This window comes from Pocillopora damicornis, chromosome 1 (genome assembly GCF_964200805.1).
Source record: "Pocillopora damicornis chromosome 1, jaPocDami1.2, whole genome shotgun sequence".
Taxonomy (NCBI): Eukaryota; Metazoa; Cnidaria; class Anthozoa; order Scleractinia; family Pocilloporidae; genus Pocillopora; species Pocillopora damicornis.
The window spans coordinates 5,192,158-5,210,292 of NC_142670.1; the positions used below are offsets into that span (position 1 = coordinate 5,192,158).

The window sequence follows — 18,135 nt, forward strand, 5'->3', positions numbered from 1 at the left end:
GTAACTATCTCTTATAGAAATCCATGAAATCCTTGAGATTCTGTGACAAATAATCTAACTCTTTTCGACGACCGTGGCACTGTTTACGAATGCAAGCAGAAACCGCGTGCGCGTTGAAATCTAGTTTCGTTAACGCGATGCTAATCCACATCGTCCTCTTCTTACTCTATACCAAAAATCGCTCATAATCTTTTTCTATATCCTTAAAACATATTATACATTTGAACTCGGACGCTGAATTGAAAATTTACCCGAAAATGGAGAATGAATTCACTTCAATGTTATTGTTTATCTCGATAACCTTCTCGCCAACACGTGTCACTTCGCAAAAAAACGTTATGAAGAGACAAAATTTTTGCATACATTAGAGTGACGTCGCGGAACACGATTAGTGTCAGGTTTGCGTAGACGTTCCCTCGCTTCCGTTTCACCATCAGGGGAGGGTACGGCTACAAGCAGGCTATCAAGCCTTAGGTAAACCTTATAGGGACACAATCTTATAGTGACACATCCAACGCACCCCGCCCCCTCCTTTCCCTGACGATAAACGATGATCGGTCCCTAGGTATGTGGTTTGTGTAGGGTTGTTTTTATGTTCTCTTCATCAGCTCAGAAATGTTGTAGTTTAGTAAAGTCTTCATTATAAAGTTAACTGTTATATACTACAAACTTTATTTGCATACCTAATAAATATTCATTGCACCTAAATTGATTCCTACGGTTCAGACCTAATTACTGGTTAAATGATTAATCAGTATATCATAAACTGGTATTCTCGGGCAATTTGATTCTAAAACAAATAATTATTCCATATAATGCCAACGATGCCACGTAAGTGTGGTTAAATATCATCAACCTAGCTAAGCCTGGGGTTAAGAAAAAGACTCGACAGCTGGACAAAAAAAAAAAAAAAAAAAAGCATAAACACAACTTGAATCAACTTGAATCAGCTAAGGCCTAAGCAACAGAAGTGATGCTGGCTATAAATGCATTTAGTATGTTCCCATTCCATAGGCAAGACAAAAGTTCAAAGTCCCTTGATTACTCTCGATCCCGCGCAGGAATTCCAGTATCATTGTGACTTTGACGGGCTTGAGAGTTTTGCCTATTGTCACCTGGCCTTTGATTAAATGCACTTGGGTGGAATTTTTGGACTCTTCTTTTGAAACGCCCCCTTATCTAGATAGGGATTAGAATTCAAATAAGAGGCACTCATTATATGTAACCAGCTTTTCTTGATATGAAATGCGAAGACTCAAAGTTCATATTTACCTCACTATTTCCCAAGGAGTGAAAGAAGAAAATGAATAATCCCTTTAAAAAAATATAGATATAACTTTATCGGTTAATAGGTAAACAAATGAGCAAATAGACGCAGAAATGAAAGAAGCTTTCTTCTCTTTTTGAAATTGTTTTGCCTTTTTTTTTTTTTGTCGTGAATGTAGGGTTGTGTCTTTTAGAACAACTCAGCTGAAGGTCTCCTTTCCTTATTAGCTATGATCGTTTACTTATCTGAGGCTTATTTTCCCGAATACAATTCTATCCGTCAGATGTAATCGATTCATGGTGACTCCAATATCATAATTAAGCAGAGCTAAGGCTTTAAAGACGGAAATACTAGTGCAAAAGAAAGGTTTAAACGGTCTCGAGTCGGCTTATTTACGGAGGGTTACGGGTCTGGTGTCTAAAAGTTATTCTGAATTATCCTGGGATATGGAGAAACTTTTCAGTATTTCTGACGCTTATCACGTTGTAAGTACGCTCTTATCTCTACCCATGAGCGACCAAATGCTTGAACAAACCTTTAAGGTTTTAGACGACGTTACCTGAGTGGAATTAAGGATTACAAAAATGTAGGAGAAGGCGATGTGTAACGGCACAAGGAAGCCAATCAGCCACGTGACACCCAGCAATGGAGCCAACACCACGCATGCACGGACACCGAGCCTGGAAGAGACAAAATGAAGAGTCACTTTGAAAACACACGCGTTCATCTAAATTCTTAATCTTTTTCCCACAAGCTGAAATAAGGAAAGATTGAAAACTCTTAAATTGAAGGTAATGAATACTTGAGATATATGTCGGGAGTGACAAAAGAAACACTTTGAAAGTCTTCCATCGAAAACGCACTACATTTTATGTGCTAGGGCGTCATTCAAAGCCTGTCAAGCCTGTTCAGGCCAGTTTTTCTTTGTAACAAGCTATTATACGAGATTATTTAAAGTTGAAGCGCTTTAAAGAAAAAAAAAATTGACATTATGGAGGCATTTAGGGAGAAGTAACACGAATAATCCCACCTGATCTGCTCAGTTTGGCTCTCCTTCACCTGTTGGTTTGCTGTCAATTCCTTGATAACTCGCACGAGGATCATAATGTTAATCTTCAGTTATTAAAAAGGAAAACAAAAGAAGATGGAGAAGATGAAGAGGGAAAAAATGAACCGTCGGATATTTTTTATTGCACTAGCTTCTGTTGTAAGTTTTTAAAGAGGAAAATCAAAGACTCATCAAGAGAATAGAAATTATCGAAAAAATGTTGTTCTAATCAACGTTGAAACAACTATTTTCAGATGACTAAACTGGTATCCATCGAAGAAATTCAATCTGTCGCCACTTACAATTGCGATCAGTCCAACAAAGGAAACAAATATCCAGATGATATTATCAGAGGAGGACATCCAGCAGCTTAGAATTAGAAAAAAAGGCACAGGGGAACAAAGTTTAAATTTGTTTTCTACGTCGATAGCAGCATTTAAAGGTGTTTCATGGTAGAATGTCCGATCGAAACCCATTTTTGAGGCAGCATGTTGCCTTTATATTACTTTGAAAAACTCTTCCATTACTACTACTGTAATACATGGAGAGATCCACAGCTTGCAGCTTGAAAGAAGGGCGTGCCTGGTGCCTGGTGCCTGAGGCCAGTTAAAAGGGCTGCAGGTTTCTGTTATTAAGCCCTTGCATTCCCTAGAGTCCTGGTTTACAAAATATAGGAGTCAGGGAAAAGGGAAGGTCACACTAGGGAACCAAGGCTCTTTCTCCTTTACCTTCCCCCTTTCCCACTTTTTTTTCAGGTTCATAAAATCGGTTTCCACCATTTTTTATAGAGTTGATAAAATAAACAAACTTTAAAACTTACTTTTGACCATTGACAAAAGTTTCGATTCCGTCATTTCCAGCAGCGATTGGCAGAGATAGAGCAACTATGATTGCAGGCAGTCCTGAGGAAAGTAATGATGAAAGACTGCCAGTTTAAGTAAGACATTACAGCAAAAATAATCAAGTTCTAGTGTTATTACATTTGCCAAAGCAGATGACTGTAGAAGTTAATGATTTTAATGAACGACCGACGGTAAGTTGTTACGCGATTATATCAATTTTCAATGTGATTTTTTATGTTGTTAACTCTTGAAACCTTTTGGTTGTGGGTATGAAATTACTAAAACACCGCAAATTAGACATAGCTGCATGACTTCAGCCAACCAAAATTTGCATTTGTAACTAACTCTAATGAGCACCGGGAATATTTTACGATTAACTCAGGTACAACTCGAGACGATCCAATGGTTTCCAAAAAATGCGTGTGTTCATTTGAAGAATTAAAAAACAAAGTCATTTTAAGATATTTCCTCAAGTATTTCTTCAAGTCCTATCCCATTTTTCGCATTTCTTCACAATCCTCCTCACCCCAGCAAAAACCATGATAGCGATGTATTTTATCGCTAATGTTGTAAACCTTTACAACAAATAAATAGATATAAATCCCCTCGACAAGCATCCAGCAAAAACTGGCCATCAGGAAATACTGCATAAGAGCTGCCACAGCTACACAAGCAGCCTGCAAGAAATAGGTAATCCGTAAAAATGTCATAATTTTCCCTTCAAATGGTATTTGCCGAAATAATAATCCGAAAAACAGAAAGAAACAAAAACCAAAGTAAACAGAATGAACAAGGCAAAACTATAATATAGAAAACATACAAAACCTTAAATAAGCAACACGAAAGTAGGAGATCAAAGAGTCACCTGGTTTCCAGTGGAGTCGATTCCAGCGAAAAAGATGATATGTCCTGCTCCAATGCAGGATGTCAGACTAACTCGTATGTGACACAAAGGTAAATTTCTGTCTCTACAAACAAGTCAATAAATGGTAACGAAATGAAATTGATTTAGCAGTCAGAAAAAAGCCAAGGTCAAAAAGACAATTAAAAGGAATAATTATGCTGGCATAATACAATTTTTACATGAATTAATTAGTGAATAGCGAATGGATAAAAGAATACTGACCAGAAAGTTTCTATTAAAATATCATTTTTTTAAGAGAGATCATCTCAAAACGTTTGATTTCTTTTCATGACACGAGCAGTCTGTACTGACAGCGATCCAGAACTGATTTGATGGCTTATTTTCCATCCTTTTAGGTATAGTTAATTTTCCACAATACAGTTCATTACAACTCCATAGCGGATTAAATGTGAACCTCAAAAATTGAGGTTGTTACGTATTCATATATTTAGGCTATTGTTCTTTCTCATTACTTATTCATTCCGATGAGTTTGCCGACATGCCGACATGCCGGCATGCTTCCGAAGATCGTGAAGAGCGCAACTTCTTTGATGTAGGTGAGGTATTTTTCTTTTGTTAACAGATGAACGGTGGAAAATTTACAACAATTGCGTTGTCCGATTTGCTGACAACTTTCGCTTTTGTCCAAATTCCTAACTGATCGACAACTTCGACAGAATCGCCAACACTAAACTCCATCGCGACAATAAACAACACGGTCAGGTCACAACAAGTTCATTCGAACAAGACGAAAGTTGTGAAAGAATGAACCGTCAGCGCGTGAACACGAGCACTATTTATGACACGCAATATTTACATAATAAAGAAGTAGTTTAATTCAAGTGCACTCATTCGGATCAAAACAAAACGATCGGCGCTCGAAATGATAAACTATTTTCGCTTTTGTTCTTCGCAGTGATTACAACAACTCGTCCAAGATCCATTTTTAATTCTTTTGCGACGCTCTCTAATCCTAAAAACATATTAAGGCTAAAAATACACCGTGAATAGAAACTAAATCCATTCAAATGATTGCATTTATTCGATCTCGAGTTCATTCATCTCAAGACAATGTAAACAAAAGGATACAAGATCACAAGTCTGTTCACGCAAGGTAGCTTAATTACACTATTGTCCAAGTCTTTTGAAGTACATTCCGCAGTTCCTTTGGTCTTCTTCCAAAATATCTCACCTTTTTCGAAACGAATAAAACCGAAATTATTCGACACGTTTTCGGCAGCCACCGAACATGACAGGACGGATAATGCATGCACTGTAAGTACCTCCCGTTGTTCCATACAAAGCCTTAGAAAAGTTTTCTAAGGGCCTCTTCATATGAGCCCGGTTGACCGGGCTAGCCCGGTTACCGAGATCTCGCCTCACTCCTATTTCCTTTGTAAAAATTTCGATGTGTTCATATGAGAAGGCGGGCCAGCCCGGTTACCGACATCTCGGTTGTAGAAACCGAGATCTCGGTAACCGGGATGAAATATTTTCCCATATGAACACTCCAGCCCGGTTACCGGGATGAAAATTTTTCAACTACGCATGCTCAAACTCGTTCCCAGGGCCTCAGTCCACGTTTCGCGCCCTTTTCGACTCTTTTTCATCCCGGTAACCGGGCTGAAATTTCCCATATGAACAGACGACAAAATTCGTCCCGGTAACCGGGCCAGCCCGGTTACCGGGCTCATATGAAGAGGCCCTAAGGCTTTATATGGGACAACGGGAGGTAATTACAGTCCACGCGTTTTCCGTCCTGTCATGCAATGCCCAAAGGAATAAACCGAGTCTTCGAGGTAAAAAATCCAGCGGTGTCACCCATTTCAGAAAGTCACAAATAATCCGGGCTAGAGTCGTAATGTTAGATATCAGTGCTAATTAAGTGTACTTACGTGAGCTGAAGATAGCTGATAATTGTGATTATGACTCCAATGAGAGATAAAGCCATCCCCACTCGAGTGAGGAGTGTCAGTATTTTGTGATGCTCATATGACGAAAGAGTTTTATCCTGATTGAAAAACCGTAAACGTCATACTTATTTTATTTGCATCAAAGGAAATGTCTATATTAACAAATACAAATAAATGCCAAACTTTTTAAGCTTCTATGTACCTTTTTTTAGATTCATATGATTCTATTTTGAAGGGAAAAAAATATTCACCTTCCCATCATCAGCATTGTCGGTGAAATCCATGAGCACAGCGAAGTGGGTGAGATGATTGCAAACACATTGCGTGTAATGATCGGATATCAACTTTGTTTGACATCCTTCACTTGACCAACTCCCAAAGCTTGAAAAAATAATTTGATAAGTAGAAAGGATTAAAAATAACTCATTCGATTGGAAACCCCCTCTACTAATTGCACTAAAGTGATTTCTGATACTTTTAGCTTTCTTTCAGATGAAAAAGTGTAATAATTCACGCTGGTTATAAAGTTTATGTTACTGTGGTGCTTACTTTTCTTCCGAGAAGCTCCAGAATACACATGTTCTTTTTTTACGATTCACCTTTTGGAAAAAAAAAATCAAGTGTTGTGATTCAAAGAGTAATATACCTCAGTGATGCCTTACTAGAATATTAATATAACCCTCCAAGTTAGAAAGTAATTCTCAACATGGAGGTCTGTGGGACCACTCCATAAATGAGGTCTAAATTTGTTATTCAGCAAAAACGAATTTGTTAATTTGTTTTTTGATTCGAATTCCTCGGGTCTTCGATGTAAAATCGAGGAGGGCTGCCAGTGTCTGATAGCGCCCCCCCCCCCTCCAAATGAGGAATTTGGGTGAATCTGCTGAATGTACATAATTTGAAGGTTTCAAATTACGGGCCAATCATCAAATCTTAGTTTGAACTGAGGGGAAAGATGACAACATATTCACCCAAATGAGGAATGAATGGACTACTGGTGTTTCCCTTTCGTGAAACAAACCAAAAAACAAACAAGAAAACTCCAATTCAATAAGAATTACCTGCATGTTCTTAAAAACCAACGTGATGTTTTCTGGTAGAACAGAGCGGAGGGTTTGTTACGGCAGACATAATTACACTGTCAAGTATCCTGAAATAAAACAGATTGAATGATCAAAAATAGTAAAATGCCTTTTTTATATTTCATTTTCAATTATCAAAATAAAATACACATACTTTGTTGTGTTGTCTCTCTTAGTGTCAGATGAATAGTTTGATATAAGCTCAGAAAGGTTGTTGTATTCGAGCCCAAGTACTGTAGAGTCTGTTTAAAAGAGAAACGAGAAATGTATTTATTTCTGTTCCCAAAGATGCAATTTTTTTGAAAAATGACCATGGGTTTTAAATGCTCTGGGCACTAAAGTAATTACAGACAGCTTAATCATTATTCAACATTTGTCAAAAACCATAAAGTTTCTTCGTAATGAAACCTAAAAAAGAGAAAAGAAAGGAAAAGAAAGAGGCTTGAGAAATTTCAAAACAGAAATCGATTTGGACTAAGATGGAGGGAAAAAGGAAAAAAAGAAAACAAGAACTCACTGTATTAAGTGCACGCTAATGCATATTGCAAATTCGGTATTGCACGTCGGAATGAAGCCATTTCCGCTGATGGGTTGACCAAGAAATTATGGGCAATTGTCTTGAAATAAACTTACTTAAACCAAGGAAGGGTTTTTACCTCGATCCAGATTAGCTGAGGGAATCTTAATAAAGTTCCCGCGATTGCTTCCATTAAACAGGAAGTCATCTCCTCTCTGGAGGACATTGCGTCTAACTCGAAAGTCTATATTGATAAGAAAGCAAAATATGTGATCCAAATGCAACAGCTTAGTTCAGGCAATGGCCAGCATGACTAGAATTTATTCAGTTGCATTTCCTCCAACTTATCACTATGTAATATGCACATTATAAAATTGCAAGCCAGAGTTAACGCTTCTGATACTGCACACGAAGAGATATCAGAACTTTTCTTCGTTTTAGTTGATGAACAGGATAGTGGTGCTGGCTCTTAACGTAAACGCATTGCTTGCCTAAACACGTACATGATGAAGCTCATTTCCGAAAAAAAAGAGGAAAGACTATTTTGCACTTACTCAGATCTTCATCCACATCAATAAATTCGGGATTTGTAACGTGCAGCCGCTTTCTGGCAGTGCTTAATATAAAGTATTCAAAGATGAACGCAGCAAAGACAGTATCCTCCAGTTTTTGATCCTGTGTTGAATTTGTGCCCCCACTTGAATTGTTGGACCAAATGCTTTGGATTGAAGTTCTAAACTGCTGTTTTGCATCATTGATGGTTAAATTTATGGGTGGTTGAATTGTAACTTCTGGTCTTTTAATTCCTTTGTTATAGTGATGACAATAACAATAATAAAGTAATAATAACAAGAAGAAGAATGATAATAAGAAAAAATGAGGTAGAAAGGATCACTCAGAAAAAGGAAGGGAAATACTTACTCGAGGACACCCTTTCTAACCTAATGATAAATTCGAAGGATCTGCAGTATCCTACTTCAAATGTGAAGTTTTCGTTGACGTTCTTGAAAAAGATTTGTTCTGAAGAAAATCTATGAAATGCATCATAGCAAGACTGAGTCGATGTCCCTCCTTCATGGCACCATTTAGAGCATAGACCTTTGCGACCGCTGGTGGAAAACGGTAAGCATTTTATTCTCTGCCATTTACTCTTAAGACGCTCTTTGCATATGGAACCACTACATTCACTCTGCTTCAAGAACGGGGCATTTACACACTTATCATCTGCAAGAAAATAAATTTTGCAGCGAAAGAGAGTAAATTAACCCCCCCTTTTTTTAAACAAAGCGGAATAAAATAAATAGTTTACAGCCCATCCACCCACTTGAGATTTGTTTTGGTCATTCATCTTTTTTTTCATCTTTTTTTTTCAACTTTGCTCAAGCTAGCTGATAATGGGCACTTACTTCGTTCTGCCATTGCTCAGCCCCTTTGAACAACTGCGGAATAAGAAAGGAAAAAAAGCCGTTACCTTGGATTAAAAGGGCACCAATAACAACTGGTAATAATCATTCACCACTAAAGAGCCATCAGTCTAGCTTATAATTAGAAATGATAATTTTTTTTTCTCTGCGTAACAAAAATCCAGGGTGTAATCAAACCTACGAATATCTAATGGTTGCGTGACGCACAGATCCGATCTAAAGTAATTCATTTCGAATGGTTAACTGGTTACAGTTCGTCTACACTCGTCCCATGGCATCTAGATCAATGGGAGTCAAATCGCGGGTCATCTAGCCACAGCACGCGGGATTCAAAGCTTTCGCATGAAATCGAGGTTGGAGGTCAGCCAGTCCAAGATGGTGCCTAATCCCTGATAATTGCACGGCATCCACAAAGAAGCAACACAGACAGTACGCATTCTCTCAAACGCAAGAAACTGATGTAATAGAAATCTTAAACTCTTAAAATTAAAAAAAAATTCCAAGAATACGGAAGATTGCGAAGTCAAACAAGTCATTCGAGGTGAAGTTTTGAAGTGACAGTTTGGAAACAGGAGAGGATGGTTTTAGAAGAATACTTCTCCCTTGAGAGAAAAGCCTGAGATTGAAACTGATTCAGTCAGGTTAAATCGTGATACTTAGAATATCTCCAAGGGTCTGCTATTCCCATTTTATTCTTCAAATATTTTAATTTTCTCTTCATTTCCAAAGTAAAAGCTGACAGACACTTTTTGCCGACATTTGTTCGTGATGTTGACATCTTTTAAAAATTAACATAATGCTAAATTAAGGCATATCTGTCATGCGAAGGAAATGTCGCAAAATGTAAGTAGGGTTCCTCTGTTAATCGATGACTACTCAAAAACAACGGTTTTGAACCAGGTGTAAATGCATCTCATGCAAAATAAGTCTTTGCAACTAGGAAACGCATCCGACAATTCAAGCAGTCGTGAAACAAATCCAATTTGAATTCAATAATATACATGACATAAGGGATGAGACGAGAAGTTCAAAATGCAAAATAATTTGACATGAATTCTATGTAATATTAGTCGTGTGGTATATCATTACGCGTCAGTATCTATGACATAAATCGGTTTTATAAATTTTACTTTTTAATCCCAAAGGCAACAATAATTAACTAAAATCTACTGGTTTTTATTTAAATCGAAAAAAGTCGGTTGTTTGTATTGTGTTTTTTTTACCAAAGTTGTCCACATTAGTGGTATACGCAACTTCGGATGGACAACTGATCACAAATGTTTTCCGTTTAAGGAATATATGAAAGGAAATATATGAAAAATATATACGCAAAACTGCAGGAAATACGCATATCTCTCTAAATGTGATCCATTCATTTATTATCTTTTTTCGGTTTTGAAGGATTTGAACCGTAAAGAACAGCTTCCTGTCGATGAGCTTTTAGCTAGGGGCGCTAATTAGAAAGTAGAGAAGTCAAGTTAAAGATGATAATATACTCACCTAAATCGACCGTCATGAAATAAACTGAACTAACTCCTAACGCATACCAAAGCGCTTTCATCATTCCAAGCTTGAGATGCACCGCGGAGACCCAAACGTGAGAGGAAAGCTTTTCTTTCCTCAATCTATTTTAATGATGTATGGAGCAGATCCAATTTTGCATCAGATATTTCCAGCTGTGTAGTTTATTTTGTAATATTTATCTGATGTTTTAGCGAACAAACAAGTGGTAAATGAATAATTTTTCGTGCCGCTCTCGCTAAGGACGGTCCTCTCGACTTCCCGTCGGAAAAAACAAAAAAACAAAAAACAAAATAAAGTTTAATTTAAATTTTTTGCCCATGAAAAGGGTTTAAGACACATTTTTCCAAAATAGTTTAGCTGTTCTCTAATTCTCTTTTCTTGCGTCGCCACAAGCCAGAAAGTATGTTTGGCCAGACCACTTCAGTGGACAGCGATCGAAAGTGTAAATTTCACAGATTTTGTTCAGAGCGCAGCGACTGCAATAATATAGCTCGCGGAATACTATCTAGCTACAAATTACAAGATGTATTCAATTAGTTCACAGACAAAGTATAGAAACTTCAGCTGAAACATTTTTTCATACCAGCGTGATTAGGAGACCCTTCTCTTCGACCTTACTTTGTGTATCAAAAAATTCACTAATTTGTACGAAAGAATTCTCAAAATGCAGGCGTTAATCGGGCTGAAAAAGCATACCAGTTCAAAGTTTATACACCGATGAGATCACAGATTACCTAAAATTAAACCCGCAGGTATATCTCTAACTTCCGTCCACCAACATCTTAAAAACAACGCAAATCCATGTAGTTGCTCAATTGCGCTTGTGTCAAAGATCGCTTGCATAATTCTGAAAATTGATCAAGATCTCCTTTTCACCGTTAAACTTCGTTCGTTTACGTTCTAAGTTGAGGATTTTAGGTTTTGATAACAACTGAGTGGAAAATAGATGCCGACTTGTCATTAAACGTTACGTAAACGTTATCGGTTGCAACGCTTGCGCGCTTGCATGACTTACAAAAAAAAACAGAAGTGATCGAAAGGCGCATTCTCGATAATTTACGTTGAAATATCAGATTATGAACTAAGCAAAGTGTGGAGAATATCAAAATTAAAGAATAAAATTTGGTACTTTGGTCATTACAGACTGACTAGTTAGGCGTCATAGTTATAGAATATCAATGTAACCCTTCAGGTTAAATAGTAATTCTTAACATGAAGGTCTCTGGGACCACTCCAGTAATGAGGTCTTAATTTGTTATTCAGAAAAAAACGAATTTGTTGATTTGTTCTTTAATTCGAATTCCTCAAGTGTCAGATACAACTGTTGAGAAACTGCGAAAGACCGCCGCTTCAAGGTGACGAAATTTGGAAATTGGCGAGAAGAAGACGACAGTAGAGTAACCCACATGGGAGATGAATAAACTGTCGGTGCTCCCCTTTCATGAAACAAGCAAACAAAATAACTGGCAAACGCCAATGAAATTAAAATGGATAAGTAAACAGATAACGAAAAAAAGACGTAAACACCTTCATGTTCTTAAAAACCAGTGTGATGTTTTCTAGTAGAACCTCGGGTGGAGGGTCTATTACGGCGGACATAATTACACTGTCAAGTATCCTGAAATAAAGAAAATTAAATCATCACAACACAGCAGTTTTTTTTATATTTCGTTTTCAGTCGTAAAAATAAAATATACTTACTTAGTTTTGTTGCCTCCCTCAGTGTCAGCTGAATAGTTTGAAAAAGATTCAGAAAGATGGATGTATTCCAGCCCAAGTACTATGGAATCTGTTTAAATGGGAAATGAGAATTTCATTTATTTCAGTTTCAAAAAATGTATTTTTTTTCAAAGAAACCGACCATAAATGTACGGGCATTAATGCCGTTACAGACAAGTGAATAATGAAAAAGCGCAATGTTCAAAATTTTGAAAAAGCATTAAGTTTCTCCGTAATGACGCCCAAAAAAAAAAAAGGAAAGAAACTCGAGAAATCTCGAAACAGAAACCGATTTGGACTTAGATGGAGTGAAAAAGGGGAAAAGAGAAAAAGAAAACAGGAACTGGATGTATTAAGTGCACACCACGTGCATATTGCAAATTTGGTGATGCACTTCGGAATGAAGCTATTTCCACTGAAGAGTTTGCCAAGAAAATATGGGCAATCATCTTGAAACAAGACTGACTCAAAACATAGAAGGGTTTTTACCTCGATCCAGATTAGTCAGGGGAATCTTAAGAAAGTTCTCCCCATTGCTGCCATTAAACAGAAAGTCATCTTCTTTATGGAGGACATTGCTTCTAACCCGAAAGGCTATATTGATTAAAAAAAGCGAAATATATGAGGCAAACGCTACAGCGTTGACATATATTTTCACTCGCTCACGGAGTGCAACTGCATGTATATGCTCAGCAAAGGCAATGACGCGCATGACTAGAATTTATTCAATTGCATTTCCTCTAGCTTATGATTTTGCACGCAATTATTTCTCAGATTAAAGAATTGGAAGCAACGATTTATGTTTATGATACTGCACACAAAAAACGATTAGACTTTTCCTTCTAATGCTTGCCTTACAAAACGATCCGACAGAAAGAGGAAAGGCTCTTTTGCACTTACCCAGATCTTCATCGACATCAATAAATTCGGGATTTTTAACGTTCCACCACTTTCTGGCAGAGCTAAATACAAAGTCTTCAAAGGTAAACGCAGCAAAAACAGTGTCCTCCAGTTTTTGATCATTTGATGAATATGATGACCGTATCCTTTGGATAAAAGTTTTAAATCGTTGCTTTTCACGCTAGATGAAAAGAGGTAGAGTTAGTAGATTTCAGGAGTTTTTACAACTGATACTAACTTACTTTTGAGGACAGTTAGCAGATGAAATAACAGACCTGAAACATCCTCAAGTCAACAAGACTTCCCTTTAGCTAAACGATTTCTTTTAGCGTATATCGTGACTTCCCGCTATTGTATGAGAGAAACGGCCCAAAACTGAGGAAAAAAGTCAATCCCTATACATGGCAAACTTGTAACTAATCAGGCAGCAAACCAACCAATCAAGCAAACAAACAAAATAAACGAACAAACCAGCAAACAAACACAAACCAAGCAATCAGAAGTAAATTAAATTAAAATACAAACTAACAGGCAGAATGGAAGGTGAGATAAACAGTATATCTATCGGCACACCACCATATACCGGTGAGCTGTTGTTTTCGGAATTAAGGACATTACATGGATAGCTTTCATTCTGCGGCAAAAAGAAAATAATTTGAACTGTTATGGTTACGTGTAAAATTTATTTTGAAACCAAGAATCTCATAGAAAATCGATCAAATATCCTACCGTAGGATGATGGGTTGGTTGAGTTGTAACGACTGTTACTCTAGTTGCTTCTGAAATAAAAGCCAAGGAGATAGGAAGCGTAAAATCAAAATTATATCATACGAAAGGACTGATGTTAAGTGATATTCGTACTTTACAATGGGAATTTCAAAGGGGTTCGACCACTTCTACTAAAATGCAAATTACACTGTTTTGCTGTAGACGTTTGAGTAGCCTGTAGACATTGGGCATAAGCTAACATTGTAAGCAAAGCATAACGCCTATCATGAGATAACTTGCAGTCTTCTTAACTTCTTTCGACTTATAGGTGTTGCAAAAACACAGTACATAACTAGCATCGTTAAGCAGTTATTGTTATGCTAAATGCGGACGAAATTGAAGTTTTTAAGGCCTTTTTCCCCCCATGGCTTCTCCATATGCAAAAAGCATAAAAGAATTACGATCTCCAAAAAACTTATCAGGATTCTGATAATAGTAATGATAATGATAATAATAATGATGATAATAATAACAATAATAATAATAATATTATTAATAATAATAATAATAATAATAAGATCAAACAAGAAAAGTACCGAAGAGACACTTACCTGGGGCTATCGATTTGATGATAAACTCGAAAGATCTGCAGTGTACTACTTCAAAGAAGAGTTTTCTGTCGCCATTCTTGCAACAGATTCGATTTAAAGAAAATTTATGAAGTGCACTATACCAAGACTGAGTGGATGTCCCTCCTTCATGGCACCATTTAGAGCACAGACTTCTGCGAACGCTGATGGAAAACGGAAAGCATTTTATCTTGTGCCATTTACCCTTGAGGAGTCCATCGCAGTTGGAATCACGACAGTCACTTTGCTTCAAGAACGGGGCAGCTCCACACTCATCATCTGCAGGAAAATAAACATGGCAACGAAAGAAGGTAAATGAACACTTTGCTATTAGATAAAGTGGAATTAATTGAACAGCCTATTAACCCACTTGAGATTTATCTTGTTTATTCATTTTTTTTTAACTTTGCTCAAGCTAGCTGATAACGGTGCACTTACTTCGTTCTGCCATAACCCAGCCGCTTTGAACAACTGAAAGATATGAAAGGAAAAAAAAAACTGTAACCTTAAATTAGAAGGATACCAGTCATAACTAGTAACAATCATTGAATACTAAGGAGCCATCAGTCTAACTTAGAAATGAGAATTTTGTGTCTGCGTAACAAAAATCCAGGGTGTAATCAAACCTACGAATATCTAATGGTTGCGTGGCGCACAATTCCGTTCTGTAGTAACTCATTTCGAATGGTTGATTGGTTACAATTCATCTACATATCGTCCCATGGCATCCACATAGCAAGGGCTTCATCTAAATCGAGGTTAGTGGTCAGCCAGTCCAAGATGGTGCCCAATCCATGAAATTGCACATCATCCAGAAAGAAGCAACACGGAGAGTGTGCGTTCTCTCGAACGCAATAAATATAATAGGAATAACGAAATTATTATGTAGAAAAAAACAAATTAAACAAAAAATAACAAATAATCGGCTGATAAAGGAAAAAGCTGACAAACTATGAAACAGCAAATGTTATATACTACTGTTGCGGTAGAATGAGTTATTAGTCTGAGAGATTTTATTTGAAGCTACGCTGAAGTGTCATGAAGCCTTTAATCTCGGTTTGATTTACGTGTTTTCCATATTGTTGCTATTCTTGGCTAACAATGACCTATTTTATTAATGAGAATTAATGCAACACCTGAAAATATAGTTATCGAAACTTCTTCTTTAAGTTACGCATAAATCCTCGAATAGTGGTTTTGAGGACTAATTTCATATTAAAAATGTAGCATCAAAATGATAACGTGGAAGAAAGCCAATGCATTGATTGCATAGTTTGTGCAAATTTCAAATTTTATTTACATCCAAGATGCTCATCATCTTGACTTTGAATTAAGCCTCACGTATTTAGATAGCACGTGTTTAAGCAATAAAGCTTATTTGATGCGTCTATTGCCATGAGAAAAACGAGTCTTGTTTCCAAGCCTTTTTTTTTGTAATCATCATGAGGAAATCCTTTCGACCCAAAAGCACTGTAGGACTGTACCTTTTATTAAGTTGCATATTTTTTAGCTGACATTTAGAAGCTCGACTGACAACATCTGGTTGACGCAGTTCACGACACTTTTCTACAGTACTTTGTTATTCTGAAAAGTGAACGAAAATTATACCGACTGCTTTTAAAATAATGAAATCGTGTGTTTCAAATCGATGGCGTCACCCTAAGGAAATGTAGCCTCGCCTTTTCGAAGACCCTCTCACGTCTCGCGGAATAATAACGGCGATCAACCGAGTACACTTCTAAACGATATTTAGGTAGCGTTGTATCCTCTTTGTAGAGGTGTTTTTGACTTAATGAACTACTGAAAGCTCCGCTTTGGTAGCATGTCTGCTTTGCTCGTTAGCAAAACACTGAAAATTATATTTTCTTTTTCAAATATTTTGACTCTGCCTTTCATCATTAATTGAATTTTAAGGGCAGTACCGATCTATAAAAACACAAATGTTCCAACATATTTGCATATTTCATTTTGTAGTTAAATGAGTTTTAAATTAAGAGTGTAGTTTTTGTCAGTATTGACATAATTTGACAGAGGAAATTATAAAGTGAAGCCCCCGTTTTCTTCGTTTGACGTTCCAAGAAACCATTAACAAACTTTAAAATTGATAGTTACCTCTACGTCGGGTGAATCGAAACAATGGTGATATTAATCAGCGTTTGATAATTCTTACCAAGTAATAAGGTAGCAACATGAGAAATACTTGCAAAACTATAAGGTATTTAACAAAATTGAAACTGATAGTTGCCTCTACGTCGGGTCAATCAAAATAGTTATAATATTAACCGGCGTATGATAATTCTTACCAAGAAGGAACGTCGCAACATGAGTTATGCTTGCGAAACCATAGTGTATTCTGTTCATTCCTCCTGATCTCACTCTAAGACTCTTAATATCACTCGAGGACTCTTTTCTCAATCGATCCATCCACAATGAATCAATGACATAAAGTCATATATTCACTAGAGGCGTCTATGATTCATCCAGTATGTTTTTATCCATATGTAATCCCGGTCGTACTAGCGGTTATCATCTGTTCCACAATTCTCCTTCGAGACTCGACAATTTATCACGCAATGCATTACTTCATATTAATACGGTATGTGTTATCTATTAACTTATTCATGGGCTTTCACTGATAACGAAAAAACAAAAACAAAAGCTTAAGATTAAACTATCGTGACAGCCAGATGGTCAAAAAAAAAATCCAACGCAAAGAAGGTCCCAACCATAATATGTCATCTGCAAGACAGCAGCATTGACTACTATCGCAAGTACCTTTCCTTTTGTTGTGTTTTGTTTTGTTTTTTTGGTTGTTTTTCAAGTTAGGACCCACTATTATTCAAACCTTTTTGGGTAAATTAGAGTAAGTTGGGTATACATACATGGTTTACAGTAGATTCGCTCACAGGAAAATGTTGTATTGTTAAATATACATGTAACAAAATGAAATTAAACAGATTAAATAATTATAATAAAAATAACAGTAATAATAATGATGATAATAGTATCAATTTTTAACAGTTTATGTTATTCGTTAAACGCAAAAACTGTGCCCAAAATCTTGAGTACCGCTAGAGGCCTCAGGTCGAGGGCGGTAATCAAGACAGACAAATGTTAGTTAAAACCGAGGTATTGCAATTTAAAGAGAGAGGCTTCACCGAACTATTTTTGTGTAATATTTAAGGTGATTTAAAAGGTTTTCAAGCAAGTTTTGAAACAATTTTTTACAAGTATCTGTCACAATCTGACACCTGTCAAATAGAGAGCCAGAAGATGAAAGGCGCATGCACAAAATTGAAAGAAAATAACAACGGCACCGTTTTGGCAAACAAACTCAAGTTTAATGTCTGTCACGACAATCTTTTCTTCAATGAATGACAATCATTCAATGATCTTATGGATATTATTCACTTCCATCGATTATCGATGTACGAAAGATACCTCTGTTCAGTCAGTAAATGACAAGGAAAGCAGTTGTAAGTAAATTCAAGTGCATCTTTAGAAGTTGTGAGAGTTTGCTCGTTTGTTTGCTGCAATGGCATAGATAAATCTGGTCTTTCTTTCACCGAGAAACTTTAGTCAAACGAGGACCGAAGGATAATTTGATGCGCCTTTTTCTCATTGAATTCCTTGTGTTTTTGTTGTGCAGTTTAAGAGG

General features: G+C 36.7%; 1 protein-coding gene across 2 annotated transcripts; it reads right to left on the bottom strand.

Moving 5' to 3' along the window:
• Positions 1-653: 653 nt before the first annotated feature.
• Positions 654-17,171, bottom strand: LOC149051508 (adhesion G protein-coupled receptor D1-like). 2 transcript variants are annotated; one of them, XM_089184295.1, is made up of 17 exons: positions 10,498-11,285; positions 8,980-9,012; positions 8,128-8,797; positions 7,713-7,817; positions 7,211-7,298; positions 7,036-7,124; positions 6,524-6,573; positions 6,226-6,355; positions 5,957-6,072; positions 4,023-4,125; positions 3,684-3,834; positions 3,136-3,217; positions 2,618-2,684; positions 2,298-2,380; positions 1,827-1,947; positions 1,273-1,314; positions 654-1,179 (listed from the first exon to the last, which is right to left on the bottom strand). In XM_089184295.1, exons 6-17 carry the CDS (start codon positions 7,039-7,041, stop codon positions 1,042-1,044), a joined length of 1,089 nt encoding a protein of 362 aa, XP_089040421.1. In that variant the 5' UTR covers positions 7,042-7,124; positions 7,211-7,298; positions 7,713-7,817; positions 8,128-8,797; positions 8,980-9,012; positions 10,498-11,285; the 3' UTR covers positions 654-1,041. The 2 variants fall into 2 exon arrangements, with proteins under 2 accessions (XP_089040421.1, XP_089040419.1); XM_089184293.1 differs by lacking the exons at positions 7,036-7,124; positions 7,211-7,298; positions 7,713-7,817; ... (1 more) ...; positions 8,980-9,012; positions 10,498-11,285 and adding exons at positions 12,049-12,139; positions 12,223-12,310; positions 16,781-17,171.
• Between the last annotated feature and the right edge of the window lie 964 nt (positions 17,172-18,135).

What these genes read in the sequence shown, in the direction of transcription:
- LOC149051508 (XM_089184293.1), bottom strand. Translation starts at nt 16,901, where the DNA reads ATGGATCGATTGAGAAAAGAGTCCTCGAGTGATATTAAGAGTCTTAGA. An exon ending in TGGAGCTTCTCGGAAGAAAA is followed by an intron (nt 6,356 to 6,523) that starts GTAAGCACCACA and finishes TATTTTTTCAAG; the next exon opens with CTTTGGGAGTTGGTCAAGTG. An exon ending in CTATCATGGTTTTTGCTGGG is followed by an intron (nt 3,218 to 3,683) that starts GTGAGGAGGATT and finishes TACTTTCCTCAG; the next exon opens with GACTGCCTGCAATCATAGTT.